General features: G+C 43.1%; 2 protein-coding genes across 5 annotated transcripts in view; one reads left to right on the top strand and one right to left on the bottom strand.

Moving 5' to 3' along the window:
* The first annotated feature begins 238 nt into the window (after positions 1-238).
* ABHD15 (abhydrolase domain containing 15) lies at positions 239-11233 on the top strand. Its single transcript, XM_003416735.4, has 2 exons — positions 239-1227; positions 3131-11233. The coding sequence occupies exons 1-2, from the start codon at positions 347-349 to the stop codon at positions 3651-3653; spliced, it is 1404 nt and encodes a 467-aa protein (XP_003416783.1). The 5' UTR covers positions 239-346; the 3' UTR covers positions 3654-11233.
* The window catches only part of TAOK1 (TAO kinase 1), a 154458-nt gene continuing 143797 nt past the window's right edge, over positions 10419-21079 (bottom strand). For 3 of the 4 annotated variants that reach the window (XM_003416726.4, XM_023556226.2, XM_023556225.2), the window contains one exon: positions 10420-19655. In XM_003416726.4, the coding sequence (XP_003416774.1) occupies positions 19194-19655 (462 nt within the window). In that variant the 3' untranslated portion in view covers positions 10420-19193. Of the gene's footprint in view, positions 19656-21079 lie in introns of all 4 variants that reach the window. The other variant, XM_023556228.2, reaches the window with a different exon arrangement.

The following is a 21079-nucleotide window of genomic DNA, read 5'->3' as shown; positions in this document are numbered from 1 at the left end:
GCCCTCCCCACCCTCTTCCGGCTCGCCGGCGCGTCCTCGCCCGCTCTCCGTGGTCCCGGCTCCTTTCACCCTCTGCTCTGCTTGTCTCAATCGCTGTACAAAGGGCCCGGGGGGGGGGGGCGGGGGAGGGACGGGAGTGGGGAGGCGGGGAGGGGAGCCGGGCCCGAACTGGCTGCCTCAGCAGGGCCGCTGCCAGTCCGGAGCGCACCCCCCTCCCCGCGCCGCGCCGGAGGGCTCTAGGCAGCCGCTGGCGGCCGGGTGGAGCCGCTGGCAGAGCAGGGAGCTTTCCGAGGGGACCGCCCGCAGCCTGCCGCCCGCCAGCCGCCGGGGGCTCGCCTGCCTCACCATGCCAACGTGGGGAGCCGCCCTCGCCCTGCTCCTGGCCGCGCTCGCGCTGCTTGGCCTGCTGGCCTCGCGGTTACGCTGCCCAGGGAGGCGCGCCGTCGGAGCAGGGACCCTACCGGAGGCTCGGGGCCAAGACCACAAAGAGGAGATGGAAGGCGGAAACCTCGCGGACCAGTTCAGCGACCGGCGGGAGCCCCTGCCGGGTGGGTGCCATCTCATCTGCAAGCCGTCGGCGCTGGCCCAGTACCTGGTACGCGCTTTCCGACGCTCTGCTGCGCTGGAGACGGACCCGCGTCCCTGGCTCTCCGGGCCCCACCTGCAGACCCTCTGTCACTTCGTCCTGCCCGTGGGGTCGGGCCCTGAGCTGGCCCGGGAGTACCTGCAGTTGGCGGACGACGGGCTGGTGGCCCTGGACTGGGTAGTGGGACCTTGCTCCCGAAGCCGCCGGGTCACCAACGCCGGAGGCCTTCCGGCGGTGCTGCTGGTGATCCCCAATGCGTGGGGGCGCCTCACCCGCAACGTGCTCGGCCTCTGCCTGCTCGCCCTGGAGCGCGGCTACTACCCAGTCATCTTCCACCGCCGCGGCCACCACGGCTGCCCGCTGGTCAGCCCCCGGTTACAGCCTTTTGGTGACCCGTCCGACCTCAAGGAGGCGGTCACTTACATCCGCTTCAGACACCCAGCGGCCCCGCTGTTCGCGGTGAGCGAGGGCTCGGGCTCGGCGCTGCTGCTCTCCTACCTGGGCGAGTGCGGCTCCTCCAGCTACGTGACGGGTGCCGCCTGCATCTCGCCGGTGCTGCGCTGCCGCGAGTGGTTCGAGGCCGGCCTGCCCTGGGCCTACGAATGGGGCTTTCTGCTCCAACAAAAGATCGCCCTCAGCAGGTGGGTGACGGAGGCCGCAGAGGGAACAGCGGTCTCGAGCAGACGGAGAAACAGCTCTGCCTGGTATTGAATCGAACAGATTCAGGCCAATTCGGGCCAAATTCTCCTTACACACTTTCTGAAGCCATCCAAACCCCGTGGTCTAGCCAGAATCAAGAAAAAAGCTTTAGAAGCTATAGATGGACTCAGTCAGGATCATTGTGTCCCTCTCCTCCTCTCAGCCGCAGGTGTTTCAGCAACCTGAGCAGCTACCCCGTGGGCTGCAGGGAAGACAGCTCAGGCCTTACATTTACAGCTTAGCTGGTAGCCTGACAAATCAGCGAAGAGGGCTCTGGAAGCAATTGCAACCGATTATCTGTCCAGAATGTTTTCTTATAGTCTTGGAGGCTGGAGGTGACAGGAATCAGAAAGATGCTGACATTGGATTTAATTCTTTAGACCTGGAAAACGTTTTACATATCCATAGACAGGCATGTACTCAATATTTAATTAAAAAAAATTTTAAAGTATGATACCAAAGGAGTGGCAGGTGAGACTTTTCCACTGAGAGAGCCTGAATGACAGCCCCGCTGCAGATAACCAGGCCTCAGCCTGCGCTGTTGTTTTCCTAGCAGATGACAGAATGAGGTCCAAGACATTATGACAACAGGTGGTATAGCAGAAAGACCTGGGCTATGGGGTCATGCCTGCATGAATTCAAATCCTGAATTTCTAGCAAGTTAGCTAACCCCCTTGAGCCTCAATTCTTGCTTCGGTTAAGTGGAGTTAATCATAACCGCCTGCCAGGGTGGTTGTGAGCATTACGTGAGATAACAAAAGTGGAGGGCCTGGCCCTGGGTAGGTGGTGACAATTGTGATTTCTCTTTCTTCCCTCTCCCCACTTTGCTTCCTATTCTGAGAAGGTCAAATCCTGAGCTCAACAACAGCCTGAAGTGCTGCTATGGCAACCCAGAGCTGACGCAGTCCAGGGGCAAGGTGTTCTTGTATGGCTTAATTGCCATAGTTTCCATCCCAAAATGATCACCACCAGTGCTGACTCTGGGCTGCAGCTGGAGACCAGGGAAATGGAGAGGAAACTTGGGCCTTTAGCAACTGCCCTGCCCATGAAAGTTTGGAATTGAAAATTCAGAGCAAGCTTATTTGAACGTTTGCAGGAGACACACATCCAATTTCAACTGGCTGAGACCAGATAGATTCACCGAAAGGACTGGGCTGCCCATCCTGGCCTCCTTGTTAGGGTGGCAGGCCCTCTCCAGTGGCAGTTCCTCTCAGGCCCCCAGTGAACCCACCCTGTAACTTAATCACACTCCCAGTCTGCTTCCTCTTCTACCCAGCACTCTCCAGGAATACCTGTTCCACTGATCCAGGTCACACTCATTTGTTATCACTGGGACAACATTTTAGCTTAAAACAACAACAACAACAACAAAATACCACCAGCAATAAAAAGAACTCACTTATTTAACCGAAGTCTTATGTGAGTGACCGGTGGGAATGGGTTTGGGTGGTCTGAGTCAGTGAGTTCCACTAGGAGGGGCTGAGGAAGTGACAGTTCATAGCAAATTCCCTTCAGAGAGCCCTGTCTTCAGTGGCTGTAAAGTCCCCCAAGGGCTGGGCAGGTTATGCCACAAATGACAGGCCTGGTGGGGTCTGTGACACGGGACGGAGGGAGGAAAGCCCCATTTCCCTAGAGGAGCCAGACACCTGCATTTTATGTGCAATCTCCTGGTTTGAAATGATGGCAATGAAATGGAAGTTTTTAAAAACGACACTCAGATGCCAAAGAAAGCATCTGTGGCCAGAATCTGGCCTGTGTGCTGCCACTCTGTAACTTCTGTCATCATTTGTTTTCTGATTCTTCCCTCTGTTTCTCACCTTGCCCCATTCAACTTCTTGCTGCCAGGTACACCACCGCCCTGGAGGACACAGTAGACATGGGGAAACTGTTCAGGAGCCGCTCCCTGCGTGAGCTTGAGGAGACCCTCTTCTGCCACACCAAGAGTTTCCCCATCAGCTGGGACACCTACTGGGACCACAATGACCCCCTCCGGGATGTGGATGAGACGGCTGTGCCCGTGCTGTGTATTTGCAGTGCTGATGACCCAGTGTGTGGGCCCCCAGACCACACTCTGCCTACCGAGCTCTTTCACAGCAACCCTTACTTCTTCCTCCTGCTCAGTCGCCACGGAGGCCACTGTGGCTTCCTGCGCCAGGAGCCCTTGTCAGCCTGGAGCCACGAGGTCATCTTGGAGTACTTCCAGGCCTTGACTGAGTTCTTCCGAGTGGAAGAGAGAATGAAAGGGCTGAGTAGGCGCCAGGCTTCGTTCCTAGGGGGCCGGCGTCGCTGGGGAAGCCTGCAGAAGCGGGAGGTCTCTCCCTCTTCCAATCTGGAGATCTTTAGCTGGAAGCGGTCGTATACAAGGTGAGACCTGCAAGGAAGAACAGAGCCCCCAAAAGATGGTGAGCACTGATTGGGGCCAACAGTTCCATCTCTTTGCTCCTGATTCAGCCCCTTCTCTCCTAGAACGGTCGCTGCAAAGAGATAGCACTTCCAGCTAGCTGGAGCTCAGTTTACCCGGAGCCGAACATCTACCCACGCTTGCTCAACACATTCCTACTCACCCTGATCAGCAGAGGGGCATTCCCAGTCACTGTCTCCTGTCACTGACCTCATAAGCCAAAGAATTGCACTGTTTAAGTCCGTGGACTCAGGAGAAAATGCTCTCTTACTAGCAATGACTACGGAGGAGATGAGTTGATGCAAGCCATTGGGTAGCTCTGTCCCACATGAATGATCATCTCTGTGACCCTGATGCTCAAGCTGGAGCTACTCGATGTAGTAAGGACAGGATGTTTTTGTGTCAGTCCCACTTCCCTCGTTTCATTCTGTGGTTGTGGCACCGGGCTCTGGCCTTCTGTAGCAGCAGCTGTGGAAGCAGGCTCTCAGAGTTGCTTGGCTGTTTTCGTCTTGTGTGAGAAAGGCAGTGGTGCAGAGGTGGAAGGCAGTAGTAGGTGCTGTGTGGGGACCTGCTTGGTGAGGGCCGACAAGGTAGAATATGAATGAATGCCTCTCTGGACTATCAAGGTCCAGTCTTTCAGAGGCAATCTGCAAGTCTCAGTTGGGAATGGGAATGATCTGGGGCTCCCTCCTAGGACCTGGAGCCTCACTGGAGAAATCTCAAGGATGATGTTAGGAACAGGAAGGCCTCTCAAGCAAGGTCTAAGGGGCCTGCTAGGTCATGGCTCAAGTCGCCAGACTCGGAGGCGTCCTCGATGTCCCCTCTGATACCATTTCAGGGAATTACTACAGAAAGCCCTAGCCAGAGCTGTTTTTCTCCTGAGTGACTGTGGGCTTTCTGTCAGTCAGTGAGAAGTACAGACCTCATAACTCGGGTGTTTTCTGGTTAGCTGTCATCTTTTCTGTCAGTACTACTAACCTCTCCCTTTCCGGCACCAGGAGCGGCATCTGGGACCAGAGAAAACAAAAGCACCAGGAGGTTGACTAGAGCAGACTCAGTGATTTATGAATATTTCACATCACCATGCCTTTTCTGCTCAATTATTCAAAAGGCCATCCATGAAATGCAGAAAGCCTTCTTCCTGGGTCTGGCCACTCAGTGGCTGAGTGGGTGTTTGTTTTTATGGGGCATAATGGTGAAAACTAGAGTAAACTGAGGCATAGTGTACAGACTGATCCACACATCCTGGTTTGGATTGGCCCATTAAACAATATAATAGGACAGTTGGCTCCATGTGTTGCTAAGATTCAAAAGCTTTGCCCTGAAGTTTTATTTTCATTTGCCATTGAGAAAGAGGGCACCTGTTTTGACAGAAAGCGCCATGCTGGCCTTACAAACAGCAAAGCAATTATAAAGAGGAGAGATGTTGACCCAGAGCCACATCCCAAGGCTTGGTATGAGCTATCCCTGGATTTCAGGTCTGGAGAATCTTATCCCAGTTTTATTCTAGATCGAATAGGAAGAAACCCTAATCTAACTCCAAGGATCTTAGCCGAAATACAGACAACACTCGATTGTCTTAGGCGCATTATCCCGTTGTGGTAAAATGAACCCCTCCCCCACCCCACTTCTTGCTCTTCCTCTTCCACGCTCCTTATCTAACATCCTTTCACCAGTTCTGAGCAGGAGGAAAAAAAAGGAACTGATATCTAAATGCAGCCGTTCTACTGGTGGTGAACAACAGCCTTGGTATAAGACTTTGTGAGAGAGAATTACTGACATCTGGCCATCCCCATAGCATTGGGAGATTTCAGTTATTTAAGGTCCCACAGTCCCATAGCCCTAGGATCATTCGGAACTGAGTGCAAAATGAGAAGCAGCTCAGTGGTTTTTTAAACCCCCAGGGCTTAAAGGGCTTCTAAGGGCTGAAATCTGGATGTTTCTCTAGGCTAGATGCCATAGGATTCTGGTTCTTTAATAGCTTTTGGAGAATTAGTGGTTGGTTTTTCCTTTCCCTTTTTTGCAGGAAAGAAAACTTACCAGGGAGGGAAATATATATACTTTGCAGTTATAGTCTTAAAGCTCTCAAAACAGACCAGCCCAAGTCCAGGCTCCATTAATTTCCTTGGACCCTGAGCCCCAAGTCCTAAAGTCTTTCTCCTCCCCGGCCCTCATCACCATCACATCAAGCTTGACAGGCTCACTGCATAAGTCAGGAAGCTATGCCTTTCATTTTCCCATCACTGCTTGAAGGCTAGGGTTGAAATGCTCATTATTTGCTAAGAAAGTGTAGCTTCTGTTCAGGCAGGTAAGGTTTGGGTGACCCTGTCCTTCAGAGAATCATCCAGATTGGCTGTTTTGGTAAATAGCTGATCACGTGAAGCCAGCTGGAGCAGTCCCCAGGCAGACTACTCTGAGTGAATGAGTGGCCCTTGAAGGAAATGACAAGTTACGAGTATGAAGAAGCAAGAAACAACAAAACAAAGCAAACCCAAACCAAGGAAGTACCACAGAATTGGAGTTTTCCAGGTGATGGTTTGTAAGGATCTCACGTCTCATTCACTTGCTTGTGTTGTCTTCATTCGGTCCGTCTTTATTTTGTTGTTAACTGCTGTCAAGTCAGCCCTGACTCATGGTGACCCCATGAAATGCTACCCAGTCCTGCAGCACCCTGTTGATCAGTTGTGGATCAGACTGTTGGGATCCATTAAGTTTGCAATGGTTTATTTTTGGGAGTAAACTGCCAGGCCTTTTTTGCTAGTCCATCTTAGTGTGGAAGTTTTACTGAAACCTGTTCAGCAAGCCTCCACTGACAAACAGGTAGTGGCTGTGCGTGAGGTGTATTGGCCCAGCTGAACCCAGGTCTCCTTCATGGGAGGCGAGAGGAAGATGTAAGGGAAACAAAACAGTGACTTAAGGGAGGCATTATCTCACCACCAGAGACTGAGTCCTCTGTCTGCACCCATTGGCTTGGAGAATTGAGAGCCCAAATGGATCAAAACAAAGGAAGCAGACAACTGCCTCAGAAAGTTTCTTTCAGTTCTACTATTCTGACCTCTGAGATCAAGGACTGTGCTAAGCTGTGAATTAGTTCTCATAAAGATTTAGCATTTTATGTATTTATACATAGGTTTCCGAGGTGGCTTGGCTGGAGAGTATGAAAAACAAAATCTCAAATCCTCTCTTTCGGAAGACATCATCTGTTTTGAGTGAAGATATCCTTTCCAAGACTTGAGACTTAAAATACTGTTAGAAAAAGGCCTTGACACAGGAAGTTTTATCTTGGCTTTGTATGAAACCTCAAAACCACCCAGAACAGAAGCCCTTCTGTAGTCATCTTCCACCCAGACCACAGAATCCTCTGTCAGTCAGTCACACTTAGTAATGCCAAGGTATCTTCCTTTAGAAATGAATTTTAGCATGAATTCCCCTCCCTGCTTAAACAAGCAGACACACTTGACCACTTTGGTGGGACTTGGTAACAATAAGGAATATTAGTGACCTGAAGGCCAAGCAACAAAGGATACATCAGAAATTGTTTTCACTAGTTATCACAATTTGCAGAGATAAGATTGCTTTTAGGAAGGCTTGAGAAGTTATACCCAGGGAGTGTCTGAGTGGCTGAAGATGGAATGGCTGCTTGGGAAGCAGCAAGCCCCACATCATTAGTGGGTTTCAAGTTAGAGTGCCACTTGGCATGTATCATGAAGGTGACATGTGCTGAGAAACGAGGGTGGCCTAGATCACATACATATAAGGTCTCTTCTCAACTGAGGCTGTGGAAATAAATAATGCTAATGAGCTCAGTGGGTTGTGAAGACTTCTGGTTACTTTATGGGCTTAAGGATCAGGAGACCACAGACCTGACCAGGACTTTGGGAGTTGGGAAAGGACATAAAGATTTTAATGCAAATAACACTGCTAAAGTGACCAGAGTATGTTTTTAAGATATTCAATAATCATATTCTAAAGTGCCCAGGAAGAGCTGAAAGCTAGAGGGTAAAACGAAATTTCACTAAAACAATAAAAGACACTAAAAGCATCAAAAACAGACCTGTCAGTCTCTAACCCCTCCAGCCTTCCCTAGAGTTTATCACTAGTATGCTTGAACAAAAATTTCTCTCACCAAATTGTTTGCCTTTGAATAGTAAATAAATTGCAGTCTCCCTGCAACACTGGCATGTTGTTTTTTTAAATCCTCAGAAACAAATGTGTGATGTTTGTCTTCTGAAGTCCTCTGTGTACTGAGCCATGCTTACCTACCTGTGGGGTTTAACAGAGCCTCTCAGCACATTCTATACTCCTTAGTTGTTGCCTCATTTCTGTGGATCTAGCCTTGTGTCCCCTCAACTGAGTGGCAGCTCTGTTTAATCAACAACCAGACCTCCTGCTCTGGGCTAATAATTTCCCAGCAGGTCCAAAATTCCCTGATCATGTATGGTACCTACACAGAGAGATCTTCCAGTGATGCAATTAGTATTTGTGTTTTGGTTTGAGTACTGAAGCAGTCTGGAGATATGGGGCCTAGTTTCTACCTCATATGTGACTCATATGACCTTGGGGAAGTTATCTAACTTTACTGTTTTTGAGTTGTTTCTTATGAAAAGGCCTTATTTATAAGGTCTGTTCGGATATATGAGATAGTAAAAATATGTAGATCCCATTCTCCAAGACTCCAATTCCTCAAAGACTTCTGTGATGAAGTGGCACCTGCTTTCAGATCAGAATCTTTATTCTCCAGTTGATATTTTACAAGCCAAGAAAGTCTGGTTACTAATTTCACGGTAAAGATGGGAAGGGCCTGAAAGAGCAGCACTTTTGAGTCTCACAGGCTGGGCCTTGGGTTGCTCAATTGAGGGCAAATGCACACCATCCCCCATCCAAACACATGCTATCATGTTATGGTTAATAGGTTTCACTTTGGTTGATCTGTTCCTGCCAAAAACTATGTTTCAATTTCGTATAAAGGCTAGAGAGACTGTGGCTTTTAAGATCTCACAATTGAGATCACAAAAAATGGGGCAAAAACTAGAACCCCAGATCGGTGTTCTTTATGCCACACTTTGCCTTTCTTTTCCTAGCCAATGGGTCTGAGGTGATAGTAAATAATGCTGATTTTAGACTCCATAATGTAAAAGATGTTGACAAAAGGGGAAATAACTTTTCTTCAGGGCTGCTGAAGTGCACAACTCTGTGGGGAGTCCTACACATTAGTCTATCAGTGGCACCCCCAAAGTTGTTCACTGCACATCCTACATAACCGTAATACTCTCAGCAGCCCCGTCTCCCTCTATCCATTAAGCACAAGTACGTGAACATATAGTAGCAATTGAGGTAAAGTCATTAACTGGCCATGACAGAGCGGAAGACCATAGTTCTGCCACTGGCATCACTGGATGGAGGTGATAGCTCTAATAACCACTGCTCTGTGCGGCTAGCTGATCACTGTGGCTTTTATTTATGCAAAATTTTAGAGTCAATAAAGACAGGCTTTAAATCCTAAGCATAACTCAAGGTCTCCTGATGTTTAGCCAATGACATTTGTTTTGGGTGGTTGACATGGGTTACAAGCTAGAAGCACAAGTTTTATAATACTCTCCTCCCAACGTAGCCTGAAAAGCCCCCCAAAACAGAAAGAAATCTCGTTTTGTAAACCCTTGTTGGCGTCCTCCAAATTCAGGGTGGTATACTGGGAAATGTTGGAATTAGGAGACCTGGGATCTAATCTTGGCTCTGCCACACAGTTGTTTGAGCCACACAAATTAAGCACTATGTAAATGTTATTCTCAAAATAGCTCAATATCAACATTTTAGGAGTTACAAAGTTGTGTCATTTTTCTCACTGACCCAAAAACCCATTGCTGTTGAGTCAATTCTGACTCATAGCAACTCTACAGGACAGAGTAGAACTGCCCACAGGGTTTCCAAGGAGTGGCTGCTAGATTCGAACTGCCGACCTTTTGGTTAGCAGCCAAGCTCTTAACCACTGTACCGCCAGGGCTCATTTTCTCACTGACAGTTCTTCTATTTAATAAAATAGGTAATCTAAATTATGCTTTTTGAAATGACACTTAAAGCTATTTTTTTTAATTAAAAAAATATAAATGAATATTCCCCCCACTCCCCCCACCCCACTCGCCCAATTAGCCTTCTGACAAAAAAGCCACTGAAACGCTGTTTTAAACAAGAGGACTGTATTAGGTGATCTACTGCCCTTTATAGGGTTGAAATGTGATTTTTAAATTGGGGGCGATAAGGCCAGATGAGAGTACTTTTTAAAGCTTTGTACAAGGTCCAAGAACTGCATACCTTTAAGCTTCTGCGTGTGGTAGTTACAAAGACCACAACAAAGGAATAGAACAACCTGTATGAAATAGAATCTAAACCTAAAATAGAATCATCTCACACCCAGAACAGAAGAGGCCACTTAACTGTGTAAGCAGAGAGAACTGGAGGCAATTAGACTAGAGGATTTATGTCTCTATAGGGGGATTCACTCTTACCCATATCTTACTCATTTTTGTAACCCCAACAACCAGCACAATGCCAGAGATTTAGTATTATCCAATAGATAGCCACTGAATTGAAATATACTTTATTGTTACCATTTATGGGAATAAAATTTACTTTAAAAAACTGAGCAGACACCCTGTGTACTAAAATTACTTTATTACAGTTGATTTTTTTTTTAACATTTCCTTTGCTATGATACAAAGGATACTTACAAACAAAATATTACATATGACCTTGTTTTCTCTCTTATGTTCTGACAACTTGGTAACAGCTTTAAATGCACAATCTATACAATTAATACAGGTTATATATGAACTAGAAGGTATGTTGAACCAGAAGAATACTGACGATATACTGTACAATAAGCCTTACCAGTTAGTGCTGCGGACCGTTTCTACCAAAAGGAAAATGCACATCTGTACAGCCACCTTTACCAGCTGGTGCTGACAGTGAGGGAGGGGCTTCTTCCCCATTGCAACCCTTGATAAGCCTCCACTGTGGGCACCTGTTTGGTCTGAAAACTGAGAGGACTGTGTATATTTAAAAAAGAGTCAGCTGTAAAGCGGAAGAACACGCTTTTAACATGATAATCTCTCACCAAAAAAACCAGTCCTCGTTTTAAAAGACCCCACCCAAGTCCTTCGTCCACTATGAAAACCCTACAGGCTCAAGGGCTGTGGGAGATGAGAAGATAAAGGCTGCCAAAAAAAGGAGGCAAAAAACCAAGCCAAAATCTAGGTCTTGCAAAATCATCATTTTTCCCTTCACCAAAGGGAACTAGAAATGTACAAATTCATTGATGGACCTCAATGATATCATATCAGTTAGCTGATAACCCTCATTTTATCTGGAGCCCTGACTTGTGGGAATAACTGAAATAGATTGTGGGTAATATATACCACTTGTAGAAAAGAACCTCTTGCTTACTGAAAATATTCCCTTTAGCCACCAAAGCTGGTCCTGGGTGATTACAGGTGTGCATTCATCTCTCAATGTCTTCAGAAATGATAAGGTTACAGCTTTTTTCTTTTTTTCTTTTTTTAAATAAAAAAGCAATTGACTGAAGCATTTTCTTTTTTTAAGTAAATAGCAAAAATAAAAATAAAAACCAACCCTGGCATTTGCACAAGTAATGCAAATGGAGCGATATGGCCTTTAAGGTAAAGGGTTAGTAGAAGGGAAAGGTGAAGAAAATTCAGAGAAAATGATGTATTCATTTTTTTCTTTTAAAAATTTTCTACAATACATGTGCAAAAAAATCATGCTGTTTGAGGAAAACAAAGGGAAATGAGTACATAAAACTAAAAACATAAATAATGTGTTTGGATGACTGGTAAAAGCAGAAACCAACCTGGGTTACAAAAAGGATTATACATTCAAGATGCTCTTAAACCCAGTGGGATAACTTATGTTAAAACTGTGTTAATAGTTACGTTAAAAATCTCAAGTTTGTTTTAAATCTTCACAATACAAGCAAAGCTGTTTTAAAATATACACTATACATATTTCTCAGTCTCTCCAACCTCATTAATGCGCATTAGGCTATCTTTTTCATATACTAAAACAAGGGGGTTCTGAAAGCTAAATTGCTCAGTGTAACCCATCCATTATTTAAATGTTTGTCTCAAGCTTTAAATGGGTTAAAAATTTTAGCAGACTTACATAAATAGGATTTAGCAACACAAGTGTTAACTTAAAAAATTCTAAAGCATTTACAAATTACCAGATTGGAATAGTCTGGGGAAGTTATGTGCACTATACTTTAAAATGTTATTTACATCAGACCATTGCTTTTGTAAAAATTTCCCTAAGAAAACAAAACCAAACAAATTTGGAAAACTAACCTGTTCTAACCTAGCAGAGAAGGATCATCATAAAAGGAAAAGGAAAATGAGAACGAAATTCTCTCTTTTCATGTCCCTCTCCACCTGGATTTTACCCTAGAAAGTCACTTGCAACTCCTAATAGGCTCATATGTCAAGTGTCAAGATAATGTGGTAAAATACCTTGTCAGATAAATTACTGGCCTCAAGTGGACTTTTTTGGGGAAACGTTCTCCTACTTTGTGTCTCTGGCTTGGAATATTTTGGGGTATGTGCAATTAATTGGAAGGGCACTCTAAGTAGGCACAACTCCTACTTACTGTGGAATAAAAGGTGTAACATAAAATGCAGTGGAGGAGAAGGGGTGGTGGTTTCTGACAGTATGAAATGCAAGGAAGGACAAAAGCACATTTGGAATGGGCACCAAAAAAGAGCTGTCTGGCAACACACCAGGGGCAGCTAGGATCTTCATAAACTAAACATACTTGTCTATGACTAAAAAGGGGAAGGGCTCAATACACTCCAGATTTGTTTGATATGTGCCAAACGGTCACATGGACCAACCAGAACCGCAAACGTGAGGCAGTTGCATCCTTTTTAATCACATAATTCTCTCCATGACCATGTGCGATTTATAGTAACACTAATGTCCATGCCGAGGCAATGCATTTGAAGGCTCAGAAAAAGCAAAATGTGCCACTGAGAGAAACCTGTTCCCACGTAGCTGGTCTTCATTGTTTCCAGTGGCCCTAATAGACCTTTGATACTAAGCCAAGCCATGCAAAAGCAAAGAGTACACACTTTTCATTAAAATTGGTATCTCATTTCTAAACTCCACTGACCTCAGAGTTGCCATAGAAACATATAACACGAGCACTGAAAGCATAAATATGAGGGTTCCTGGATATTTTTTAAAATACTTTTCCCTCGTCTATGTTCACCAATCTAATAATACCTTAGGCTACAAGGCATATCAGAGAAATAGAGGTTAAAAGGGGGTAATGACAAAGGAACATATGCAATTCTGGAAACAGAAAAAACGTTCCAGAAATGGGACCAATGTGCCAGCAATAAGCATAGTTCATTTCATTGGAAAATTCAGCTGAAGAGCCCAATAAACAATTCCAAACCATAATGTTATCACCTGTATAATTTACATAAACATTAAAACACTTGCACTTTATAGACAAAACACACTTCTGTAAACATGGCCACTGGGGAAGGGAGGCGCCCTACCTCATTCATGATCAAGAACATGTAATCATTATATTAAATTATTCAGCTTCAAAAGATTTCAAACCTGATCAACGGTTAAGCTTCATTTCCCCCTGTTTAACAACATTTAAGCATTAATTCTAAAATGTCACCTAGGATGGTTTCAGGGTTAGACGCTAGGACCACAACTGGCAATGACGGCAACTCCTCTCTAGCTGGCACAGACCTATAAACTTTAGTACAAAAACAAAAAAATACAGAAACTAGGTCAATTTGTTAGCTACATATTTACAGATAATTACATGATTTTCACTCGCAATTGCTAAAAACTGTGAGTGAAAAGGAAACTGTGCAGGTTGAAGTACCCGTACTTTGGGGGGGATTCTTGGGCATCAAAATAATACCCTTTTTCATTCATTCAGAGGTCTCATCTTCTCTCCACTTCTTTATGGCAAACTACCTACAGATGTTCAAATCAGTATACTCAGCGGAAATCACGCTGTTTTCAAAGGGAGATCACAGAGAGGATTAGATTTTCTCCCCCTCTGAAGAATCACTTGTATTTTCAAAACAAAAGACAATCCAACAGACACACACACACACACATACAACCTCTGAAACTTCAAAAAGTCTGGGTTCTGGGAAACAGTTAACAGTGACGGTAACATAGTAAATGGCTCCCCAGTTTTAATTCTCTGCCTTTATTTTCTTTAAAGGGTATCTATCTTTGGGTGGGTGGGAAGTGCAAGTTTAAGAGACCCACAACAGGCAGATAAGGTGCATTAATAATTCATATATTTCTTATCATCTGAAGACTACCATTAGGCTAAATGGGTTCTCTTCCACCGTATGAGTGAAATTTTGGAAATTTGAATACAAAGAGGGAAAAATTAGCCAACATGACTTTAAAGGGGGTTCCAAAATTCAGTAGAAAACATAAATGCACAATAAAGGAAGAGTTCTCAGCTTCACTTTTTTTTCTAGACAGTGTGTAATAAAATTTACTTCTTTACAAATTTAAGTCATTTCCAATGCAGACCTACTGTAGTGATTTCATAAAAGTGCAGACAACATAACCAGACACACAGCAAAATAGACCTCGATCAGTAGTCCTTGCATACAAAGGGTGAGTCTGCTAGGTGTACAGCACACTCTTCATCCTTTCAGGAATTTGAGGATGGGAAAGTTCCAGTTCTTAACAACTAAGAGTGAGTGAGTGAGTACATACATGCCTTGTCAAAGGCAATGCTATAAGCTGGTCGGGGGTGCTATTGTGTTAGATGGAGGAAAATAAAATAGACAATGTGTTTTTCTTCAGTGATGATCTGTATTTTGGTAAGCAGCTTAAAGATGACAGCCCAAGTTTTGGCCCTGCTCCTTAGAAAAGGCTCTTTTCCATCTAAGAAATAAGAACCTCCACCTCCATCAATACACAAGATTCACACTTATATACTTTAAATATACTATTTTCTAACTTGAATACACACCAGACACTTCACATTGTGAGCATGGGACGAAATGCAGGACCATATAAATTTACTAGGAAAGGGTTGCTGTGTTGGGTCAAACCTCTGCTTGGTTTGAATAGTGGTGGCTCAGAAGGGGTGGAAGGTGCACAAAGATCTTAACGATTATCAAGCAAGAAGAGGCAGCTAGAAGGAGAAAGCCCCGCACACCAGTACCATAGCCTTCTCTCCTAGTGGCCATTTCTTATATTTTACGATTTAGGAGAACTGTAAATGCCTCAGCAGTAATTCCTTTTTTGGATGTTTTGGTCCTCAGCAAAATACATATTAGGATTAATGGAGTAAAAAAAAAGGGGGGGGGGTAAGAGGATCAATGGCATCACTGCTAAGAAATACATATAGAAAGTATTAAAGACTGTGTGACTTACTGATGCTTTTCATTATCTTTGCAGAGCAATCACCATCAGTGTTTTAATTTCCACGGTTCATTTCTCTCTGCATCATTTACCTTTTTATTGTATCACAACACAGACTCAAAGAAACACTAACTGGCTTCTTCCCTAGCACTATTTACTGCATTGCAATGCATGCTCCACATTTTATTTAACTTTCTCTCCACTCACACAAGTGCTCAGGGGGGATTAAAAAGGAAAGAGTGCATCTAATGGCCACCTTCTCATAAATACCAACCCAGAGCACACATTCTTAAGAAAAGTATGCATTTTTGCCTTAACTGAGGGCTGAAATAAAAAAATAAAAGAACAGAACCTTAAGTGCCCTGATGGAAACGTACAGTGTGAGTTATATCCACCCATTTATCTATACACACATACACTCATATGTATATACAATATACACATACAAATGATAATAGCTATACCAAAAATGTGCATATCTAACACAGTTTTAAAAAGCCAGTAGATCATGGTATAATACAATTTATTTCCACTAGTGAATGGCACAAATGGAGACATGCAAAGGAGGTGTTTCAAGTACAACGAAGTCATTTTTCACAGGTGAAAATAAATAGTATTATTCCAGTGTCCAACACAATGTATTCTGTAAAAATTTAAAATGCCAGACATTTAGCACTTACAGAAGTAAGAAGTACTAAAATCTGCCTTATGATTTTAAAAAGACACTCATAGAGTTTTCAGTTTTTGAAAGAGGGTAAGGAAAAATAGGTGGAAGGGGTGTCCAGGACAGCTTCCTTAGTGTAGTGAATGGTGTTTACTTGATGTCTAGGCAGCCAAAAATCGTAAAGACCATGGTAGAAAGTTCAATTTCACAACAAATCTTTGTAATATGCCTGGAGTACTAAGCATATGACACCTGTGGCCATGGTTTCACATGCAGCAGTACTCATCTCTAGGCAGAGAAAAGAGAATAAAAATAGTATAAACACATTTGCAGCTAACATTATATATAATGAAATTACTCTCAGATACTATATAATTTGGGGTTAGAGCTGATTTTAATAAGGGGAGAAAAACATGTGCAAAGGGAAGGGAACCCAATCAGGAATACTATATTTCAAGGAATGAGGTTTTGCATTTTTAAAATGCTAAGGGAAAAAAGGGAGCGACAGCGAACACAGGAAACTTTACTGCCAAGCTCTGGAAACCAGATGTAGCATTTAGAACTTTCTGATATGCTGAACAAATTTCCCATACTTTTTATTTCCTTAAATACACATATAACAAGTGGACACCAACAATGGGAAAGAGGTAGTATTAATCTGATCAAATGTTGACATTTGCACACTGATTCAGAAAGTGCTTCCTTTTTTCTTTAGAAAATCTCAAAACATTTCAAATTTCCTATTATAAGCCTTACTCTGATGGTTCCTATCACGTATGCGATTCCTCAGAAGTCAGATTTTACTCCTGCACAAACACACACAAACCAATTAATCTGAATCATTTTTGCAAAAGATACATATTTTAATTAAAATTAACTTAATGGTATAAACCAGGTATAGTCATGACCTACATGTAAATCTGGGTGTCACACGATTAAATTAGATACAAAGTCTTACTGGAAAGACATTTGGAGTCAGTATTTAATTGCATTTTTACAAGTCTATATGATCTGAATAAACTCAATAACTCAATTTGATTAAGTTGAAAACTCTAATTTTAAGTCTACAACTGGACTTTAAAATGCAGAATGGGGAATCTGGAGTTTGGTATGCAAAACATTTGCTCTTCCATCCGTCTAGTAGTACAGAGGGGCCAGGTCTTATATAAAAAGGGGCCAGGTCACTATGAGTTGGAATCGACTCGACGGCACTGGGTTTTGGGATTACGTTTCACTACGTTTTTTAACATTTTATTAAATTTTAATGCTTTTTCTTGTCAGGTTTCTCAATTTGTTTGAAGCATTATATGTCTGAATGCAACAAAGATATGACATTAGATATCTCATTAGATATGACAAATACATGTCACCTTTACCTAAGAACTGGTGATGATGAATGGCCAAGAGGACACTATATCACAGTGCTACTTGAAACACTGCCTAAAATGGTGTGTGAATTCTACCGTGATCTTGATTTTAAAAAGATTTACATTAAAATGTTAATTTTTCTTCATTTACCTTTAAATGAATGCCAGGAAATCCTAAAGGAGAAGATTCCTGGGGGTTAGACTGACATACCTGGGGAAGACTTTAATTTAGTTGAGAAAACCAGGACTTCAACAGTGATACATTGCTGTTGGTCTCTAGTTCAGTCTAGCAGAGTATTATCAATGAGAGGGATTCTGACTACACAAAAAGCAGGACCCAGAGTTAGCAGCACGGGTTCTTCAAGACAACCGGGGAGGGGGCAGGATAACAACGTATAAGGAACTCTGATTCACCACCGGAAAAGACATTTTTTTTTCTTCAAGGAATACTCACAGCTCCCACCCACCTCCAACTCAATTTCCACACTGGCATTGGAACACCAATTAATGTCTGACATTTAGCACTAAGTTGATCCTTCACTGTAAAACAAAACAAAACATGCCCCCCCCTTTTTTGGGGAAAAAAAAAAGTTAGCTTTTGTCAAGAGATTCCCTGACCACTTTTAACTTACTTTTTCTTTTTAATCTGCCAAACTTCCTAGTTCTTTTTCAGTAGTACTTAAGCACGAAGGCTAGAGACTTCTGTAAGTGGTGTTTCCTATTGTGTGATGTTAACATGATGTCAAATGACCACAAAGTCTCAATGAACTAGAAGTTTGTAAAGTATTGCAGCAACAAAAACAGCAACTAAAAAAAAGAGGACCTGCACATGCAACAAAATCTACAGTGGTGATGAGGATTTGTCAGCAGCTGGTAGTCATTGGCTCAGTGACTCCTTGTTCACTATGGCAACTAAACATTTAAATAATTGGCTATTCTATGTGTCAACAGGAAATCCCATAAGCCAAAATGGGGTAATCAAATTATGTCTACGTAGTGTGATGAGAATTCTAATAGATGGCAGCTTGCAAATATGGCATCATTCAAATACCTCTGGCATTTGATTTGTATTGGCTACACATCTTTGTTTTGTACCAAGTAAAAATATGTTCGGGGTCTTGGGAGTTATAGTGCTCAGCTAGGATGAGATATCACAGTATAAGCAACAAAACCTCAGGATATATAGGCTTCACTTCCTCACTCTGCTGCTAAACATACCCACCATATGAGCTTTCAGAGGCCTCTTTCACCCTTCTGGTCTCCCCCTTCGAAATCTCACAGGTTTGTTAATGCAATCTCCACACAACTTGTGGTCTCCTGAAGTACCCTCACCTCTTCATGCCACAAAGAAGGCACAATCGAATGGATAAAAATCACTGACAAACCTATGTGGCACTGAGAAAATGAACTAAGTTGTTTTCTACCCTCTGAAAAAGTCAATGGAACCCTTTAGTGTTCATGGATTTCCCCTCTCTTTTTCTACTCCAAATGAGGCTGAGAAGTCGGGCCAATTTAATAAAGAAAATACACTGGTGAGGGGAGGCGAGTGTGTTCTCCTAACAACTAGTTCAGCATATGCTGCCTGCTGTGAGTGGCTTGTAAGAATTAGGGATATGGAGGAAGGCTTTAGATCTTTTCATGAACTTCTTAGGATACAAACGCCCAAGAGTGATGACTCAGGCCACTTTGCTGCATTTTATTTTTGCAGTTTTCAGAATATACCCCCTTATCTATCCGATTTTTTACTACATGCATTATATATATACACATATATACATATGTGTATATATATTTTTTTGTATCAACTCCCCTTTTCAAAAATTCCCCAAAAGTTAAAAAAACAAATCAAAAACAACCCGGCAGCCAAATACTATGACATCCCAATTAGTAAACACAAAACAAGAACGCTTTACAAAATGAATAAAATATACCATATGCACTCAGCTTCCACACTGTAGTACCCAAGTGAGGAGGCTGCTGTGACGATGTCTGTAGGCAGTTTCTTTTGGCAGACAGCTCCAGCGGAATTGCCACTCTCAATTACTATGTATAAGACATGTGTGACCCATTGGATATTTGTGAAGTGACACTCGTGCTTCTGCTCATGCCCTGCTCCGTCCGTCCCCCAGAAGCTGTTCGCCTTAGAGCCTGGGGGCTATTGCGGACTCCCATACTGCTACCTCGAGGTACCCCTTGCATTGGCCCTGAGGGGTGACCCCATGGCTGGGGTCCACCTTGTACTGGATGGCCCCAAGCTTGTGGTGGGCCACCCATGGGATGACCCCAGTGAGATCCTGGACCCCCAGTAGGATTGTGAGACCAACCAGAAGCTCCCGGGTAACTGTGGCTGAATGCCTCAGGGGAAAGATTAGAAAGGACCATGTTACTAAAACCTAGTCTCATGCTTTCAGAGTCAAATGCTTCGATTTCTCTGGCTTGACGCTCCAGCAGGCTTCGTATTCGTTCCGTGCGTTCATTCTGCAAAGCCAACATTTCTTCTTCAATCTGGTGAGGGGTGGGAGAGGGAAACAAAAGGAAAGCGGATTTATATTTTAAAAATCTATAAACTAAGGAAGCAATATTAACTCAGCTTTGAAGTGAGTTAATAAAAAAATCACTCTGGCTATTTTACAAATGGATATTTAAAAATCGAAGAGTGGTACTACAGGAATCATACATAAATTGTATTTCTAAAGCATATAAAATCCAGTTTTTAAAAGCAAAGGTAATGACCTCTACTGAAATAATAAATCAAGGCAATGATCATCAGTGGCCGCCAAATCCATTAGGTAAAAAGTTGATGGAGAACTTTTTTATGGGTGATCAGACTGGTAATACCTGACCCCACTGATCAATATCACTTACAAGTGTGACAACTGGATACTACCTATCTCTTGATATGATGCAAACGAAGTACAGAGTAAACCCTAGTAGTAGTCTTGCAAAAATTTTAAAAAGAAAATAAACAATTGAACCTAAATATAACCAGATATAACTACCAGTTTGCAGGAATGTGAAGGGAGGCAGAAGGATGTGTTAAATGACACCATGAGGATGCAATCAGCTAAATCTAGAGTGAGGGAAATTGTATAGGGCAAACCATACAATTTCTTCTACAATAAACAAATAAGGGAGGGGGAAGAGATTAAAAGGTTTAAAAGATTATTGACCAAATGCAATGTTTGGAGCTTGTTTGGACCCAATCCAAATAAGACATTTTTGAGATAATAGGGGAAATTAAGACATGGACTGAGTATTAGGTTGTTGCTGCCAGGTGCCATTGGGTAGATCTGGACTCATAGCAACCCCATGTGACAGAGGAGAGCTGCTCCATGGGGTTTTCCTGGCTGTATGGGGTTTTCCTGGCTGTAACCTTTACAGAAGCAGATTGCCCACTGTTAGGTCTCCTATGGAGCCACTAGATGAGTTCCAACCGCCAACCTCTGGGTTAGCATTAACCGTTGCGCTACCAGGGTTCCCCAAGTATAAGATGATATTTGTAAATGATGATAAGTTTTTTCAGCTATCACAATGGAACTGTGGTTATGTTGAAGACAAAATGTCCTTATGTGTATGTAGGGATGAAATGTGATCTGCTTTAAAATACTCCAGACACTGGAGTTAAAATATAGGGTGTAACCGAGGTGGAAAGTGGGACTGTGCTGTCACATTATAAGCATAGCAATTAGGGTCACATAACAATATGTGTATAAGTTTTTGTATGAGAAACTAACTTGAGCTATAAACTTTTACCTAAAGCACAATTAAAAACAAAAAACAGATTGTGTGGGGGAGAGGAGAGTAGATGAGAAAGAATTGGCAAAATACTGATAGCTGTTGAAGCTGGGTGATTAGTACTTGGGGATTTCACTGTACTATTCTTCCTACTTTTGTATATGTTTGAAAATTTCCATGATAAAAAAAAAAAA

Source organism: Loxodonta africana, chromosome 18 (genome assembly GCF_030014295.1).
Source record: "Loxodonta africana isolate mLoxAfr1 chromosome 18, mLoxAfr1.hap2, whole genome shotgun sequence".
Taxonomy (NCBI): Eukaryota; Metazoa; Chordata; class Mammalia; order Proboscidea; family Elephantidae; genus Loxodonta; species Loxodonta africana.
Note: the sequence above shows the minus strand (reverse complement) of the source record. Positions and strands in the feature narration are given on the sequence as shown.

What these genes read in the sequence shown, in the direction of transcription:
- ABHD15 (XM_003416735.4), top strand. Translation starts at nt 347, where the DNA reads ATGCCAACGTGGGGAGCCGCCCTCGCCCTGCTCCTGGCCGCGCTCGCG. An exon ending in CAAAAGATCGCCCTCAGCAG is followed by an intron (nt 1,228 to 3,130) that starts GTGGGTGACGGA and finishes TCTTGCTGCCAG; the next exon opens with GTACACCACCGCCCTGGAGG.